We start from the raw sequence: 18535 nt of genomic DNA, 5'->3' as shown, positions 1-18535 counted from the left end.
CACAGAAACGAAGACCCAACACAGCCAAAAATAAGTAAATTTTTTAAAAAATTGATGACTAATAAGAACCTGCTGTATAAAAAATAAAATAAAATTCAAAAGTTCAAAAAAGAAACGAACAGAATGAATGAACAGAATCTAATTCAAAATATAAGGTAATAAAACATATTTCAAACATTTTAAAAAATCAGTGAGGTTGGAGATAGAAATTTTATTTGGGGAAGGCTATCAAAACAGGGCCCATAGGAAAGTAAGTCCCTTTAAGTAGAAATATGGAATAACAACACTGAAATGGTGTGCGTCTGAAAAGTGAATAAATAGATACTAAGAGCAAGTGAGTCAGAAGCACATGAGTGGTTGAACTCCAGAGACCAGATCAAGCAGTGCTGCTTAATACCATCACATGATCTGCCCCGAGGCCCATATTTAATTAAAATAAGGAGTGGAGCACAACAAAAACCAGAAGAACACCGTTGTTCTTAGCGGATGGAGCCAGAGGAGTTACAAGTTAAACCTTGATTGCCTGCATCTGTGAGAATTCAGCATGGAATGTCTCTACTGTTTCCTGGGATTTCTGCTTCTGGCGGCAAGACTGCCACTTGATGCTGCGAAACGTGAGTAACTGTCAATTTCTGTATTTTTAATCCATTCTCTGGCTGTTGTCTGAAGTGATGGGTTTGTCTGAAGTAACTTTGCTTGAGCCCAAAGTTGGACTTCAGGAAGCATTCACGCTCACTTGTTTTCTTCTGAAAACCATTGGGGATGTTGAAAGTACGGCAGAATGCGTTCAGTCCCCATTCTTTGCTCCAGGCTCCTGAAGTGAAAGACATGCAGCCCCTCTGCTGTGGAGCTTTTTTCTATCAAAATTGCCACCCACTCTCTTAGAGACATTGCGAGAGAGTGGGGTGGGGGGGGGTGAAAGGCACAGTCTCTGGCTTGAGACCACAGCAACGCTACCCACTAAATTTTGTTTCGTTGCCATCTAACAGGAAAGAGCCTCAGATGAAATGGGGCCCAAAATCTGGAATCAGACTTTCTAATAATCCCAACCCAGAAGCTATCGTCAATCCTGCTGAGGGAATTCCCTGGTGATCCAGTGGTTTGGACTCTATGCTTTCACTGCAGAAGGGCCCAGCTGTGATCCCTGGTCAGGGAACTAAGATCCCACAAGCCGCTTGACAAAAAAAAAAAAAAATCCTGCTGATAGGTTTTCACAGACCTGCAGGAGTTTGCTGCCACTGTAGTGAGGATACTGAGAAAAGAGCTAAAGCCCTGGGTCTCTTTTCTAGTTAGAGTAGAGGCTGGGGACTTTTTAACAATGCTGATGCCCAGATCAGTGAGATCAGAATCTTTGGAGGTGGGGTTGGAGCATCCTTGTTTCAAAATCTCCTCTTGTGGGCTTCCCTGGTGGCGCAGTGGTTGAGAGTCCACCTGCCGATGCAGGGGACACAGGTTTGTGTCCCGGTCCGGGAAGATCCCACATGCCGCGGAGCGGCTGGGCCCGTGAGCCATGGCCGCTGAGCCTGTGCATCCGGAGCCTGTGCTCCGCAACGGGAGAGGCCGCAACAGTGAGAGGCCCATGTACCACAAAAAAAAAAAAAAAAAAAATCTCCTCTTGTGATTGGAACGGAAGCCAGAGCTGCGAGCCACTGAGCTCACCGGCGGCCCACTTGTCCAGTCCAGGGGATGGGCGGTCATGGCAGCCCCTATCCTCCAGTGGAGTGGGAGAAGGGAGTGAATTAGACATCTCCCGGAAGGTCCACTCCACCTCACTCCAGTAGAGTGACAACGTTCCCTGGAGGAAAAGTCCTGATTTTGCCAAACGACTCCAGGGGAGGGAGGTAGGCGCTGAGAAGGGACCCACCATGTGTGTTCACTGTGCTGGCCGCCTCACTTAAATCAGTCGGCTAGTCCTCACAGCCCCCTTTGTGGAGCAGATGGTCCTCCCACTCTTCAACGGGTGAGCACACGAGGAGCCCAGGTCCGGCTTTTCACCTGCTGGGCCCAGATCGAAGAGAGGAGGATCCTGGACACACGTGCACGCGTTCCTCTCACTCCTCCCAGCGGGAGAGAAAAGCCCTACAGCAAAGAGGTCATTGCAGAGTGCGATGCCCGGCGGCGGCTGGGTGGAGTAGAGAGGGGGCCGCTGCAGGCTCGGGGTGGGGTGGGGAGGGGGCGCTGAGGAGCGGGCGCTGGGCGCGCCGGGAGCCCGCGGTGCTGGGGTTCCGGGTTGGGGACCTGGGCTGGGGGGAGGGGAGGAGAGTGTCGGGAGGCCAGTTGTGCCGCCAGCGCTGAGGCCGGTGACGGGGCAGGAAGAGGAGCCGCGACTTTGACCCGGGAGCCCAGACGCAGGGGCTGTGCCGGCGGGGGGCCGGGCCGGAGAGCGGCGGCCCGGGGTTTGTCACTCGTCTGGGCCGCACGGGGCCTCGCAACAGCCCAGGGAGGCCGGGCAGGCTGGCGCTGTTCCCCTGTCCCGGACAAGGCGGAGGGGCCGCACGGCGGATAAGAGGACGAGGAAGGCTTTCGTGGCAGCCGCTGTCCTCCCTGCCAGCCGTGGGGCTGGACCACGAGTGACTTAGCGCCCCTGAGCTTTCGCTTCTTTGTTTGAAAAACTGGGTAAGAGGGTTCTTGTGACACCAGCTACCAAGGGCCTGGAGTAGCAGTCGTACGTGGTGGCAACTGTCTTGTCTCCAAGTCCCCCCCACCCCCAGGACAGACTCCCACAGAGGTCCGGGGGACGGAGGGACAGAGAGCTGACAGGTCAGTGGGAGGCCCCTGCACCCAATTCTAGCCTCCCATCCACCAGCACCCCCTTGCTCTGCTCAGCTAAGGCAGGTTAGCCTGAGGCTGGCTGGTAGTTTGAGAGGAGGCCCAACCTATTACCACATAACAAAACCTGCTGTGCCTGGCTTCACCTTGCCTTAAGGCGAAATATCCTGGCCGCAAAAAATAAGGATGGGTAGAATTTAGCAGTATATAAGACAACAAGGGATTCCTTGCCATTTTCCAGTCATAGCCGTGGTAAAAAGAGGAAGGGGAGGCTATTGACGGAGTAGCTCACAAGTGGCCAAGCCGCCATGTCTCTGCTAGTAGAGCAGGGCGTCCGAAGGGTAGAGGGAACAGCCACAGGGGTGATGGGTGTGACCCCATTTACCTTCACATCTATTCCCCTCCCCACTTTCTTTTTTAAAGTCTTACTGTTGGGGGTTTTTGATTGTTTATTCTATTTTTTAATTCAACTTTTTATTTTGAGGTTATTGTAGATTCACATGCACTTTTAAGAAATAATACAAAGAGGTCCCCGCTATGTACCCTTTACAGGGTTTCTCCCAATGGTAACATCTTGCAAAGTTGTAGTACAATGTGGCAACCAAGGTACTGACATTGACATGGTCAAAATACAGAACAGTCACATCACCACAAAGATCCAAAGCCACTTCCCTTTCCCACTCCACCCAACCCCCAGCCCCTGGCAACCACTAATCCATTCTTTAGTTTTATAATTTTGTAACTTCAAGAATGTTAGAGAAATGGAATCATACAGTATGTAAGTTAGGGGAACTGGCTCTTTTTTACTCAACATAATTTATTGAGGTTGTTGTGTATATCAATAGCTAGTTCTTTATCACTGAGTGGTATACCGTACTACATGGATGTACCACAGTTTATCCATTCGCCCAATGAAAGATTTCTGGGTTGTTGCAGCTTGGGCTATTATGAGTAAAGCTGCTCTGAACATTAATGTACAGGTTTTTATGTGAACATAAGTTTCCATTTTTCTGGGACAAATGCCCATGAGTACAACTGCTTGGTTGCATAGTAATTGCATGTTTAGTTTTACAAGAAACTGCCAAACTGTTTTCCAGAATGACAGTACCATTTCCACCAGCAGTGTATGAGTGATTCAGTTTCTCTACATCTTCACCTACATCTGATGTCATTTTTTAAACTAAATTTATTTATTCTACTTTTGGCTGCATCGGGTCTTCGTTGATGCATGTGGGCTTTCTCTAGTTGGGGCGAGCAGGGGCTACTCTTCGTCGTGGTGGTCAGGCTTCTCATTGCGGTGGCTTCTCTTGCTGCAGAGCACAGGCTCTAGGCACGTGAGCTTCAGCAGTTGTGGTGCAGGGGCTCAGTAGTTGTGGCTCGTGGGCTTAGTTGCTCTGTGGCATATGGGATCTTCCAGGACCAGGGCTTGAACCCATGGCCCCTGCATTGGCAGGCGGATTCCTAACCACTGAGCCACCAGGGAAGCCCCTGATGTCAGTATTTTTAATTTTAGTCTTTCTGATAGGTATGCAGTGATATCTCATTGTGGTTTTAATGTGCATTTACTCACTGGCTAATGATATTGAACATCTTTTCATGTGTTACTTTGTCTTCTGTACATCCTCATCTGTGAAATGTCTGGTCAGGTCTTTTACCTGGATTATTTGATTTTTTAACACTGAGTTTTGAAAATCCTTTATATGTTCTAGATATTATTCCTTTTTTGGAAATGTGGTTTGCAAATATTTTTCTCCCTGTAATGTGCCTTTTTACCCTCTTCACATGGTATTTCACAGAGCAAAATTTTTTAATTTTAATGAGGTCCAGTTTATCAATTTCTCCCGTTATAGATTATGGTTTTGGTGTTAAGTCTAAGAATTCTTACCTACCTAGAACCTGAAGATTTTTCCTATGTTTTTTACTTTTTTACAGTGCCATGTGTTGAAAGGCTATCTTTTCTCCATTGGATCATATTTGCAAAAATCAGTAGGGCATATCTGTGAGTCTATTTCTGGGTTCTATAGTCTGTTCTATGGGCCTATGCATCTATTCCTTGTCACTCGCCTTTTAAGTTTGTATTTTTCCTTGATTTTTGACATTTATTTTTTTTAATTTATTTTTATTTGTTTATTTATTTATTGGCTGTGCTGGGTCTCCGTTGCTGTGCACGGGCTTTCTCTAGTTGCGGCGAGCGGGGACTACTCTTCGTTGCAGTGCCCAGGCTTCTCATTGTGGTGGCTTCTCTTGTTGCGGAGCACGGCCTCTAGAACACGGGGGCTTCAGTAGATGCAGCACACGGGCTCTAGAGCACAGGCTCAGTAGTTGTGGCGCACGGGCTTAGCTGCTCTGCAGCATGTGATATCTTCCTGGACCAGGGCTCAAACCCGTGTCCCCTGCATTGGCAGGTGTATTCTTAACCACTGAGCCACCAAGGAAGCCCAGACTTTTAACATTTAAAATCAAAGGAGAAATCTGTGTTTGGATTATGTTTCTGGAAACACCGACATTCACTCAGGATCTGAGGAAGAGGAAGACGTCGGAAGAGTAGAAAAAACTGATCCTGGGACTCAAAGATGCCAGTCTTCATTTCTACTTGATTACAGATAACTCTGAGTGAATCGTATCACTTCTCTAGGCCTGAATTTCTTCGTCTATACATGAAAGGATTTGAACGAACTACTCTTAGTTCTTTCTATATAGAACATTCTACCATTCCATGATTCAACATTCAACTGAATTTCCAATTATAATAAACATTTATTGATAAACATAGATTTCCTGCCCTCACTTTGTTCCTCTTTGGAAACAGATACTATCTCACAGTATCACAGGACATGTGTTTTTTTGCCTGATGTGAAGGCCCAGAGAAACATGGCCTGAAATCCCACAGCCTGTTTCATAGTGGGTTCTGTAACTTCCAGCTCAATGTTCCTTCCCACTCCATCTGCCTCCATTATAAGAAGGGAATTACATGCTTCCCCTTCCTCCTACCAACAAAGAGGAATAGAAGGCAGAGGCTAGTGGCATCCATTCAGTATGGCTTCTCTGAGTACCTTCTAAATACCACCCCTCATAGGAGGCCTCTTTCCGAATGTAAGAGAAAAGGCAGTGTTCCTGGCTCTGAGTCCATAGCCAGACCAAACTGCAAGACCATATGACTAGATGAGACAACAGTTGATAACAGTGTATGATTCGGGGCTGGCAAGGGTTATAGACAGTGGAGCTCTTGCCTGTGAGTAACAGATACTCAAAGAGGTTGAGTCAGACATTTATTGTCTCAATCCACCCAAAGGTAGACAAGGCTGGAGGAAGAGCTCAACAACATCGTCAAGGCCTCTTTCTTTTCATGCATCTATGCTGACACCCTTGGTGTGCTGGCCCGCTTCCTCAGATTTTTTCCCTCATGGTTAAATATGGCTGTCACAGCCCAGGCGTCACATCATTAGACCACTGTCTCCAAAATCAATTCTCAGGAGGAAAAAATGGAGATTTTTTCCACTTTATTATTATTTTTTTAAAGATGGAGAAAAATGTTTCCCAGAAGCCTCCAGCAGATTTACACTCAGCTCCCGTCGGCCAGGACCTAATCATCAGTTCCTGCCCAAACTGTAAGGAAAGCTAGGAAAGTGATCCTCTAGAATTTTGAATCATTATGGTAAAAACTCTGCAACAAGAGAAAGAGGACAGGTGCAGGCAGGAACTGTCTGCTACAGTCCTCAAAGAAAGGACAGACAATGTGACCACCAGACTTATCAGGAAAGGCAAAAAGACAGACATCAAGATTGGAAAGAAGTTTAAAAGAACTGGAATACTATAAACCCTGGAGCAACCACTAAAACAAAGGTATAGCTAATAAGCCAATAATGCAGATAAAATGGAATCCAAAAATAATCCCAATAAGTATAAGAAAAGAAGAAAAAAGGAATAAAGAACAGAATGGATAAATAGAAAACATATAGTAGACAAATCCCACAATATTGATAATTACATTAAATGTAAATTACCTAAACACTCCAAATAAAGAGTAAAAATTATTAGACTAGGTTTTTTTAAAAAACAACAATATGCTGTCTACAAGAAACCACTTCAAATATAAAAATATTTATAGGTTAAAAGTAAAAGGATGGGGACTTCCCTGGTGGCACAGTGGTTAAGAACCCTCCTGCCAATGGAGGGTACATGGATTTGATCCCTGGTCTGGCAAGACTCAACATGCCACAGAGCAACTAAGCCGGTGCACCACAACTGCTGAGCCTGTGCTCTAGAGCTCGTGAGCCACAACTACTGAGCCCATGTGCCACAACTACTGAAGCCCACGCACCTAAGGCCTGTGCTTCGCAGCAAGAGAAGCCACCACAATGAGAAGCCTGCGCACCACAATGAAGAGTAGTCTCCACTCGCCACAAGTAGAGAAAGCCCGTGTGCAGCAATGAAGACCCAAGACAGCCAAAAATAAATATTAATTAATTAATTTTAAAATTTTTTCTAATATGCAAAAATAAAGTAAAAGGATGGAAAAAGATGTACCAGTTAAACACTAAGCACTAATATCAAAGTATTCTTCAGAACAAGGAATATTACCAAAGAAAAAAAAGTGAATTCCTAATGTTAAAAGGGTCAATTCATCAAGAAGACTTAACAATTTAAAATAAAGTTTCAAAATACATAAAGCAAATAATGCCAACTGAAAGACAAAGTTGGCAAATTGGCACATCCATTATTATAGTTGAAGATTTCAACATTCCTCTTTCAGTAACGAAATAACAAGCACACAGAAAATCAACAGGAACAGAGAAGTTGCCAAAGACAATACCAACCAGCTTGACATAAGTGACATTAAAAAAACACAATACCCAACAAGCTACACAACTGTATATGGAACGTTCACCAAGACAGACCATGTGCTGGGCCATAAAAACATTTGTTCAGCAATGGGCCCTCCAGTACTGGTACACGTCTCCTGGAACCTTGGAGGCATTCCTCAGCCTGGCACTCCTTGAGCCAAGTAAACCATTCAGAATGGAAAAAGATGAAAAACTGCTCTGAAGATCATTGGCATCAGTGTCTTTCCTAATGATAGTGTATCAAATCCAAATATTCAGAAGACATGTTCTGAGAAACCAAATGATGTCAAAGAAATACTGACATTCAAAATTTTTCCTTGATTCACTTAAAGTACGTAAAGAGAAAGGGTCTGAGTACTTGTAGTCAAGGTATTTCCAGTACACATTTTTTTAAAAAGTACTTTCTATCTGCTTCACATATTGGAAATATTATGTATGTGCTTTCCAATCTTATGAAGTGAAAAGTTGCTCTAACCGTTGTTAGATAATGCTAAATGAGAGATGAGGTAGACAACATAATTTTTTTTTCAAATATTGTTATAGGCGTTCATGATGTGCTGAGCAATGAAAGACCTTCTGGTTATATGCGAGAGCACAGGCAGTTAAATGGCTGGTCATCAGATGAAAATGACTGGAATGAAAAACTCTATCCGGTATGGAAGAGGGGAGACTCGAGGTGGAAAAACTCTTGGAAAGGTAAATCAAAAGACTCAACCAAAACAACTGTAATTTCTTTTGTTTTTTTAATTTCAAGTGTACAACATAGTGATTCAATTTTTTTAACTGAAGTATAGTTAATTTACAATGTTGTGTTAATTTCTGCTTACAGCCAAGTGATTCTGATATATATATATATATATGTATATGTTCATATGTATATATATGAAGATACACATTCTTTTTTCTAATATTCTTTTCCATTATGGTTTATCTCAGGATATTGCATATAGTTCTATAGTTCCCTGTGCTATACAGTAGGACCTTGTTGTTTATCCATTCTATATGTAACAGTTTGCATCTGCCGACCCCAAACTCCCAGTCCATCCCTCCCCACCTCTCCTCCCCCTTGGCAATAACAAGTCCGTTCTATATGTCTGTGAGTCTCTTTCTGTTTCGTAGATATGTTCGTGTCATATTTTAAATTCCATACATAAGAGCTATCATATGGTATTTGTCTTTCTCCTTCTGACTTACTTCACTTAGTATGATAATCTGTAGGTCCATCCATGTTGCTGCAAATGGCATTATTTCATTCTTTTTTATGGCTGAGTAGTATAGTCTATTGTATATATGTACCACATCTTCTTTATCCATGCATCTGTTGATGGACATTTAGGTTGTTCCATGTGTTGGCTACTGTGAACAGTGCTGCTGTGAACATAGGGGTTCATGTATCTTTTTGAATTATAATTTTGTCTGGCTATAGTCCCAGGAGTGGGATTGCTGGGTCATGTGGTAATTCTATTTTTAGTTTTTTGAGGAACTTCCATACTGTTTTCCATAGTAACTGTACCGATTTACATTCCTACTAACAGTGTAAGAGGGTTCCCTTTCCTCCACACCCTCTCCAGCATTTATTATTTCTGGACTTTTTGTTGATGTCCATTCGGACTGGTGTGAGTTGATACCTCATGGTAGTTTTGATTTGCATTTCTCTAATAATTAGCAATATTGAGCATCTTTTCATGTTCCTATTGGCCATCTGTATGTCGTCTTTGGAGAAATGTCTATTTAGGTCTGCCCATTTTCCGATTGGGTTGTTTGATTTTTGTTGTTGAGTTGTATGAGCTGTTTGTATATTCTGGAAATTAATCCCTTATCAGTCACATTGTTTGCAAATATTTTCTCCCATTCCGCAGGCTGTCTTCTAATTTTGTTTATGGTTTCCTTTGCTGTGCAAAAGCTTGTAAGTTTGATTAGGTCCCATCTGCCAAACAGCTGTAATTTCTTATTTCAGTTAGCCTTGTAGATTGCAGACTCTGAGATCACAGGGCTCATGGTGCTTCCATGAATGACAGTACACTAGTTACCAAGTGGGAGGCACCTGGATTTGGCAATCTTTCCTTTATCGCAACAATATCACTTTCTAAACTCCTCTCCCCCACCACACGCACAGTAAAACCACCTTAGAAATTTACAATTGGTGCCTCTTGGAAGATTTTGAAGAGCAAGCAGTTTTGGCCTCAAACTTAAGTAACTGATGTGGGAATGGTCATCTTCAGAAGTTCTGAGACTCCAGGGCACTTTGACCATCTCGAAAGTGTGGTTTGTCAGAAAGTTAATATCTTTCTGTTCACATCAAAAGCCAATGAATCCTTCAGTCATTGGTTTTGAAATTGAAAGTTGCAAACCTTTAATACCTGTCTCCTCAATCCAATTAAATAGATTTTTAATTATTTTAAGGAAATGTTCTTTCTGTGGTTAGAGAATTCTTCAGTTGGTCTGACTTTTTAAGTTTGTCTTCTGGAATATTGTACTCTGACAGCAAAAGTGAAGAATCCTGCAACTAGTTTGTAAAGAGGCGTAAGGATCCTCTGGTCCTTAATTGTAGATTTAACTTTACTTTTTTTGTTTATCAGTGAAAGGGAAAAGAGGTGTTTGATTGAGCTCCACTTTTCTATGCCCTAGGAGGCCGTGTGCAGGCACTTCTGACCAGTGATGGACCAGCCCTGGTGGGCTCAACTATAACATTCGCAGTGAACCTGGTATTCCCCAGATGCCAACAGGAAGATGCCAGTGGCAACATAGTCTATGAGAAGAACTGCAGAAATGGTAAGGAATGTTAGTCACATTACAGGAACATGCTAGTTCTCCTAACTACTGGAGACCCTCCTCATAAACCTTAATGCTCACAGGTACTTCTATAAATGCAAGATGCTGCAGTTGTCCCTTGTCACCCCCTCCTCAAGTTGGATGACAGGGAATGTGAATATGTCCCTCCATCAACATCAGCTAAATCCATTTCGTCCAACTGGTGTCTCTCCACTACTTGGAACTCTCCTCAGATCTACACTGTCAGGCTTGGCCTTTTTTTTTTTTTTTTTTTGGCAGCCTTTTGCTGCATGTGGGATCTTAGTTCCCTGACCAGACATCGAACCCATGCCCCCCTGCATTGGGAGCTCGGAGTCTTAACCACTGGACCGCCAGGGAAGTCCCTAGGCTTCGCCTTTTCTTAGTGCCCAGTTGATTGGACAGAGAATACCTTGTTGATTCTCAGATTTTGGTTTTATTACTTGGACTTCTTCTGGCTACTCAAAGAATAGTCAATTTGTCAGATCTTTGTTAATCAGATAGGTTTCTGCTCACAAGAATTCCTTAAATTGTGTGCCTAGCACAAATGCTAAGATGTGTCTGTTTTGGTTTTGCTTTGCTCTTAGTTAAAGCAGATAAGCTCTTTGCCCATGTTAAAGAGCACAAATGATTACAAATCCATCAAGGGGGATTATTGTGTTAGAATTGTACAGCCTTAAAAACTCAGGTAATTACTGAGATTCCTCAGTCAGTAACAAGGCTAATAAGTGCAGTTATGATCTGATTTTATTACTTAGAACTTCTGTGAAGCAGTTGATGTGTTTATTTCTTATTAATTCATCATCTTCCTATGAAGAAAACAATGAATTCTGTGTAGAAAGAGTTTGATAATTAAAAAGTGTTGTTTATAATCGTCTGTAGCATTTTTTCTTTCCTTCTGAAAAAGTTAATTCTTATGAATGTTTCAAATGACAATCTAACCCTCTGAGCCCTTTTATATGAAAGAGTCCTTGTGACTTATGAAAAGTTCTATAAAGTATATATCACCACTAGAAGAAACTAGAATTTTTGAAGAAATGACTAATTCCAGGTGTAGGACAGGGAAAGTACCACGTGAACCAGGGACATCTTGTTGTCCCAGAAAACAAGGGTGTAATGGGGACATGTCACAGGGACACAGAAGGCAGCTTGAGGGGCTCCTACTGGCCATGTTTGGGACAATTTAAGAATAAAAAAGATAATGGCTGTAGTAGATTGATAAATAAAAAGGCTCTTCATCAATGTCAGTGACATAAAAAAAACAAGAAGGTGAGGGGATTGTTCTAGATGAAAAAATATTGATCATGACTTGTTTAAAATGGAAAACTGATGTTTTCCAAAACATACAGAAAAGTAGAAAGCAGGTACTTCGAGATTCAACAAATTTAACATTTTTTTCCTGTTTCCATCTATTTATCTATCTACCTATCTATGTATCTATCATCTATCTATATTTCTAGGTATATTTATTTTTTTTTTTGCTGAATCATTTGAAGAAACAAAATAGCCAAATGTATGATGTGACCCTTGACTAGACTGTGGTAGGTGTGGCGATGACGTGGTTACATAGGAGAATGTCCTTATTCTTTGGAGATGTGTGCTGAAGTCTTTAGGAGAGGAGAGTCATGATGTCAAATGAATCAGGGGAAAAAAGCTACAGATAGAGAGAGTGTATCAAAGTAAAAAGATACAGCATCGCTCAGTTTGGTTTGAATATGCTTGTGATTTGGAGACCCAATATGAAGATAAACATGTTAAGTGATAGCTCTAAATTTCCTGAAAAATTGTTTTATATAAAACTCATTGAAATATAACATGTAGGCAGAAAAATGCACAGGTCGTAAAGATACCATTAGATGAATTCTGAATATTAGGGTTTTAGTTGTCCAACCATATTTAAATGAGTTATGAAAAATATGAAAATGTGTTTAATTCAATGAAGAGCATTGAGTATTCTGAGTCAATCATGGCGTGTTCCTTTCTCTCTTTAGATACTGGTCCATCTCCTGACCCATATGTTTACAACTGGACAGCATGGACAGAAGACAGTGACTGGGGAAATGGCACCAGACAAGGCCATCACGGGAAGCCTTTCCCTCACCCCGCAAAATGGAATTTCGTCTATGTGTTCCACACACTTGGTTGGACTTTTACAAACCCCCTTAGCTTCTTCTTTACCTTTCCTTCAAATTTTAAATTTTTTCTCTTTCCGTATTCTATAATTGAGAATTACAACACTGGGAGTTTAACAACAGTTACTCTTTTAACTTTCCTTGAGTGGAGGGTGAGGGATAAAAGTTAAATCTTGGTTAGCCTTGCCATATCTCCAGGACATCAAATAATTAAAATGAGAAAAAGACAGGTTCAGCTTTCATTTTTTAAGACAAAGCTACTCAATTTTTTTCCGTCTAAAACAGTAATAAGAAAAATAATATTTATTTATTTGCATCGCACACAGATGTGCATTTGTTGATTTATTATTTAATTTTTTTATGTTTTTAAAAGAATTTTAAGAATTTAACTTATGCTCTTTGTAGGAAATTTGGAAAATGCAGAAAAACGCAAATGAAAACTCAGTCATCATAATTCATACCAGATATTATCATTGTTAACATGATGGTGTTTTCTCTACTAGTATTTCTTTCTTTCTTTTTTCTTAGTATTTCTTGATTAAGATCATAAAATATATACATTTTGATCAATATCATGAGCATTGACTAAAATTCTTGCATGGCTTGTGGGATCTTAGTTCCTTGACCAGGTATCAAACCCAGGCCCCAGCAGTGAAAGCACCGAGTCCTAACCACTGGACCGCATGGGAGTTCTCTAAACTTTTTTATATACATTATTTTAATGACTGCATAATATTCTATTGAGTAAAAGTAAAATAATCTAACTACTCTTCTTCTTTGACATAGCCTACCCTCTTTTTTTTTAATCCCAAATGGTATCCACTTTGCTTTACTATTAGTGAAGTGATTTTTTTTTTTAAGGAGGACTAAATTTAGGTTATTATTAGCAAAGCTGCTAAATTCTTAGTTAAAAATCTTACCAGGTGCCACCTGGCTCTGAGTATTGCAAATCTGCTACCAATCATGCAGACTCCAAATTTCTAAATGTTTGGTCTGTCTTCATGAATTACAGACAGCTTCTCTTTCTTCAGTTAACTTATTTATAAATCAAAATAACATATTAATAATACATGGTCCAGTTGAACCGAGTACAAAATATATAACAAATACTATGCTCGTCTATTTAAATCAGCTGATTTAAAGCCGACTTTTTTCAGTCCCTTCATGGCCCTGTCAGTTAATTCCCCAAGTGTCATGATTTCTTTGACCTGACAGTTTGCATGGAGTCACTTAGGCTCACTAACACTCCAGATTCTGTGTAGCCTAGTTAACATCCATTAACTTAACTAGTTAAGATGTCTTTGGGCTTCCCTGGTGGTGCAGTGGTTGAGGGTCCGCTTGCCGATGGGGTTCGTGCCCCGGTCTGGGAAGATCCCACATGACGCGGAGCGGCTGGGCCCGTGAGCCATGTCCGCTGAGCCTGCGCGTCTGGAGCCTGTGCTCCGCAGTGGGAGAGGCCACAACAGTGAGAGGCCCGCCTACCGCCAAAAAAAATGTCTTTATTTAACATCAGTTTCCAGCCCAGAAACTGCTGTTTTCCTAACAAGACGGTTTTGAATTTCCATCTTCTGCTGAGGTCTCAGAGTTAACTAATATTTTTCCTCAGCTAAGTGCTGCCTCTGTGGTCGGTGCCAGAACTAACATTTCCTCACGTATCACTAATTCCAAGAGACACCTCTTCCCCCTATAACCTCTAACAGAACTGCCTCTTCATTTCAAGGTAAAGGGGGATCGCAAGCCTTTCCTGACACTTTATTTTTTATTTTTTGGGCTGCAACTCGCGGCGTGTGGGATCTTAGTTCCCTGACCAGGGATCGAACCCGTGGCCCCTGCAGTGGAAGCACAGAGTCTTAACCACTGGACCGGCAGAGAAGTCCTCCCTTTCCTGACACCTTTGACCATGTGATGAACATGGTCTTTAAACATCTCCATCTCACAAGCATCCATCTTACAATACTTGTTGTTTCAATGACACATCTGTGCCAGGTGCCTCAAAAGGATTAGAAAAATCCTTGAGCCCTGAAGGAGAGGAATTACTTTCACTAGCTAGCCAGTGGCAGTTAGATTTAGGTTAGAGCTGGAAAAAGAAAAAGAAGGACTCAAGGGCCCTAGAAATGTTAATGGAAGTACTCCGTTCCTTTTTATACCCACAATACCCTGTTTCTTTTTCATCACTTACTGCATTTTTATAAACAAATACTACCAGAAGGTGGAGGATTCTAGTTCCCTAAAAGAAAAAAAAAGTTACTTAACAATATAGCTGAACTACTAATATTGTTACAAAAATAAGGTAGATTTTTGGATATATTTTTAACTCCCTTGGACACCTACATTAAATGTATTTTCTGTGGGAAACATGTATTTCAAGTGCCACATCACTTCCTTATAAAAATCATTTATTTGTAAACTAAGGACTAATGGCATTATCCCACTAAACAGCTCTTTTCATTTTAACCAACTATATACAATTACACTTATGTTTGTGAGATTGTTTTATAAGGTTTTATATAAAAATGAGCACCACCTTCTTTTCTGAAGGAGCCAGGACTGCATCTCCATCCTGTTTTTCCTTTCCCAGAACTATCTCTAAATGGCAGTTGTTATGCTTTAAGAAACATCAACTTTCTATAATGATCATATAATGTAGCCAATAACTAAACATTTCCATCCTCTCAAAGGTCAATATTTCCAGAAATCGGGACAGTGTTCAGTGAGAGTTTCTATAAACACAGCCAGTGTGACTCTTGGCCCTCAAATCATGGAAGTAACCGTCTATAGAAGACACCGACGGACATACGTTCCCATAGCAAAAGTGAAAGATGTGTATGTGGTAACAGGTGAGTGGAATGAACTCTAAATTAACTGAGCATGAGACACTTAGTTTTGGTGATGTTAGTGGGTTAGAAAGAATTAGAGCCAAGTATTCTGGGTTAGGTTAAATGTCATCTGGACTCCTCAACCTTATATATTTAATAACGTATTCCATCTATGTTTTCCAGAATAACCTGGGAAAACTCTAGAAAACTTCTATAAGAAAAGGGAAAATGATGCTGAATTATCCCTAATTTTAATTTCTAAATTAAAAACATTAAAGTCATCCACTTAAAGTCAAGCAATGGTGACTTCCTTCCTTTCTTTCTTTCTTTCTTTCTTTCTTTTTTTTTTTGGATATATCTTTTAGATCAGATTCCTGTATTTGTGACTATGTCCCAGAAGAACAATCGAAATTCATCTGATGAAACCTTCCTCAAGGACCTCCCCATTACGTTCGATGTCCTGATTCATGATCCCAGCCACTTCCTCAATGAATCTGCCATTTCCTACAAGTGGAACTTTGGGGATAATACTGGTCTGTTTGTTTCCAACAATCACACTTTGAACCACACCTATGTTCTCAATGGAACCTTCAGTCTCAACCTCACTGTGCAAGCTACAGTGCCTGGACCTTGTCCTTCACCTTCACCCAGACCTCCAAAAACCACCCCTTCTTCGGGTAAGTGTTTTCCAGGTCATTTTTGTTGTCAGGGTTCCTTAACTCCTAGAAAAAAAATTCATCTGTGTTGTATAATTGGATCCTTAGTTAAAGAGACTGTGTAAAGACTCTGCAATGATTCCATTTTCTACCTGTTGATTTCCTTTAGCTACTTTATCACCATTTTTAGTTGTTAGAGTTTGGAAGAAAGGAGAACGTGTTTAAAGTCACTTGGTGACCTGTATACAGCTCCTTGACCTTCCTAATTCTCACTGGCCCTTGTTATGCGTATGGATGCTTTCCCCCTTCTAGCCTGTCACATTTCTGTTTGCCTCCCTTTTTTTTTAGTTAAGAAACACTGACCCCTTGTAAACATTCAGGCCATCCCACTGTCCTTCCTCCCCCTCCCACATTTCCTTCCCACTTCCATTCTCCTCCCCACCGTGCCCACATCCACCCCATGTCCCATGAAAACTCAGCCACCCTTAAATGTAGCTTACAGATAGGGTCGAAAAAGAATGCACCTCGAGAATATTTCTTGGTTGGCAGGCTGGAAAGATTCCAGACACTAAAATTATTCTAGATATAAGGCATAATTACTTAAATCCCACCTTCTAATAATAGTATATGAGGTCATTCAAGAAGTTCTTCAGAGTTTACTTTGTGAAGCATTAGCTTCCATCTGATTCTACACCCTACCCCACACCATTACTATCCTTCCCCACTCAGCCATGAGTACATCTTACCATCCTGGCATCCCGGGGATGGTAATAGACTGACATCCTCTCACTGGACACTAGAGGGCACCATCACCAAGTCCGGACAGAACACTTGATGATGATGTCCAGACTTGTTGCAATTGGTTTTTTTACCCAAACCTGTTAGATATAAATAATAAACTGTTATTAATAAGTGTGTTATTAATAAAAAATCTTGCTAAGTCAAGCATATCTAAAACAAGACACTATAAGTTATTACTGATTTTGATTAATTCTTTCTTGGAATGTTTTAAATTATAAAATTAATGCATGTCCCTTAAAAAAATTCAAATACAGAAATTTCAAATAAAAGTGAAAGTTCCTCTTCATGCTCTCCTCTTGAGAGTTAAACCCTGTTAAGGGTTGGTAGTGTTTCTTTCCGGACCTTTTTCTGTGTATTTACAAACATATTCTATAAATACATATAGGATTTGTGGTTTTGATTTTTAGGTAGATGGGTTCATGAAATATGTATGCTACAGTTTGCCTTTTTTCATTTAACAAACATCATAGACATCTTCCCATTATCAGTACATTTAAGTCTAACTCACTTTATTCAGTGGCTTATTTATTTAACCATTCTCTTACTGATGGATGATTCAGTTAATCCTAATTCCAATTGTAAATATAACTGCATTGAACAACTCGAAACATATAGCTTTGTTCTGGTATTTCTATAGGAGAGTCAATTTATTTATCTACAGGAATTGGTCTTCCTGGGCTTCCCTGGTGGCACAGTGGCTGAGAGTCTGCCTGCCGATGCAGGGGACACGGGTTCGTGCCCCGGTCCAGGAAGATCCCACATGCCATGGAGCGGCTGGGCCCGTGAGCCATGGCTGCTGAGCCTGCGCGTCCGGAGCCTGTGCTCCACAACAGGGGAGGCCACAACAGTGGGAGGCCCGCATACCGCAAAAAAAAAAAAAAAACAGAATTGGTCTTCCTTACAAATAAGCAGACCAGGTGTAAAATTCAAAATAAATTACATGTGCTTGTTACATCTGTCTAGAAATTCCTGAATGGTAAAAGTCTTAATGTTAGGTTATTTAATGTTAGTCTATGTTGAATTGCATTTTTATAAAGCTAGCTTATTTTTCTTAGAACATATTTGTATCATAACATGCAAAAAATATATATTTTAAGCCAATGAAAGAGTATTTTTAATTTGTTATTATTTTCTATAGATGAGACCATAAGCTATAAGGTAGCAATTTGTTAAATTTGTTGAATTAGTTAAATTTCATAGTGAAAGGAAGCTGCCTGGCTTTATCTAAAGGTGTTAGATCAACCATAATCCACCCCAAAATGCCTTAAAGCAACCGTGAGACTTAGGGAATGGAGGGATGGGAATTCGTAATGGGCCCAAGGTGATGATAGGAGTCAGCCCATGACTTGAGAAAGGGGTTGGGGTACTTGTCCTCTGGAAGAGAGAACATTTTTCAGCTATGCAGAGCATATTAACAGGCTTGGATTATTGAGCACTGGATTATTATTTGACCAAAAATTATGTTGTCTCTGCTATAGTAAGTGGCTTCAAAATAAGTACAGCTATTAAATAGAAACCAAATGCAACCAAAGGAGTGAGACCGAAGCAGAGCTGAAGTGGTGATTCAGGAAGATAATTACATTATAGGGCAGACAGGTATGCACTAGTTTTAAGCCACAGAATTCTCCTCTCTTAGCTAACCGTGCCATTGATCATTTCTGTGTACAAATCTAAAAAGAAAAACCTTTGTAAGACTGATGCACAAATCTAAAAAGAAAAACCTTTGT

At 41.0% G+C, this 18535-nt stretch overlaps 1 protein-coding gene across 2 annotated transcripts in view; it reads left to right on the top strand.

The window, feature by feature from the left end:
* The first annotated feature begins 350 nt into the window (after positions 1–350).
* GPNMB (glycoprotein nmb) overlaps positions 351–18535 on the top strand; it is a 29115-nt gene continuing 10930 nt past the window's right edge. Inside the window, exons 1-6 of one of the 2 annotated variants that reach the window (XM_081244541.1) lie at positions 352–614; positions 8157–8309; positions 10242–10385; positions 12395–12544; positions 15214–15372; positions 15717–16028. In XM_081244541.1, the coding sequence (XP_081100667.1) occupies positions 545–614; positions 8157–8309; positions 10242–10385; positions 12395–12544; positions 15214–15372; positions 15717–16028 (988 nt within the window). In that variant the 5' untranslated portion in view covers positions 352–544. Of the gene's footprint in view, positions 615–8156; positions 8310–10241; positions 10386–12394; positions 12545–15213; positions 15373–15716; positions 16029–18535 lie in introns of both variants that reach the window. The other variant, XM_081244542.1, reaches the window with a different exon arrangement.

The sequence above is a fragment of the Mesoplodon bidens genome, assembly GCF_964165515.1.
Source record: "Mesoplodon bidens genome assembly, chromosome: 9".
Taxonomy (NCBI): Eukaryota; Metazoa; Chordata; class Mammalia; order Artiodactyla; family Ziphiidae; genus Mesoplodon; species Mesoplodon bidens.
The sequence above is the reverse complement of the archived record's forward strand: the minus strand, read 5'-3'. Positions and strand labels throughout refer to the sequence as shown.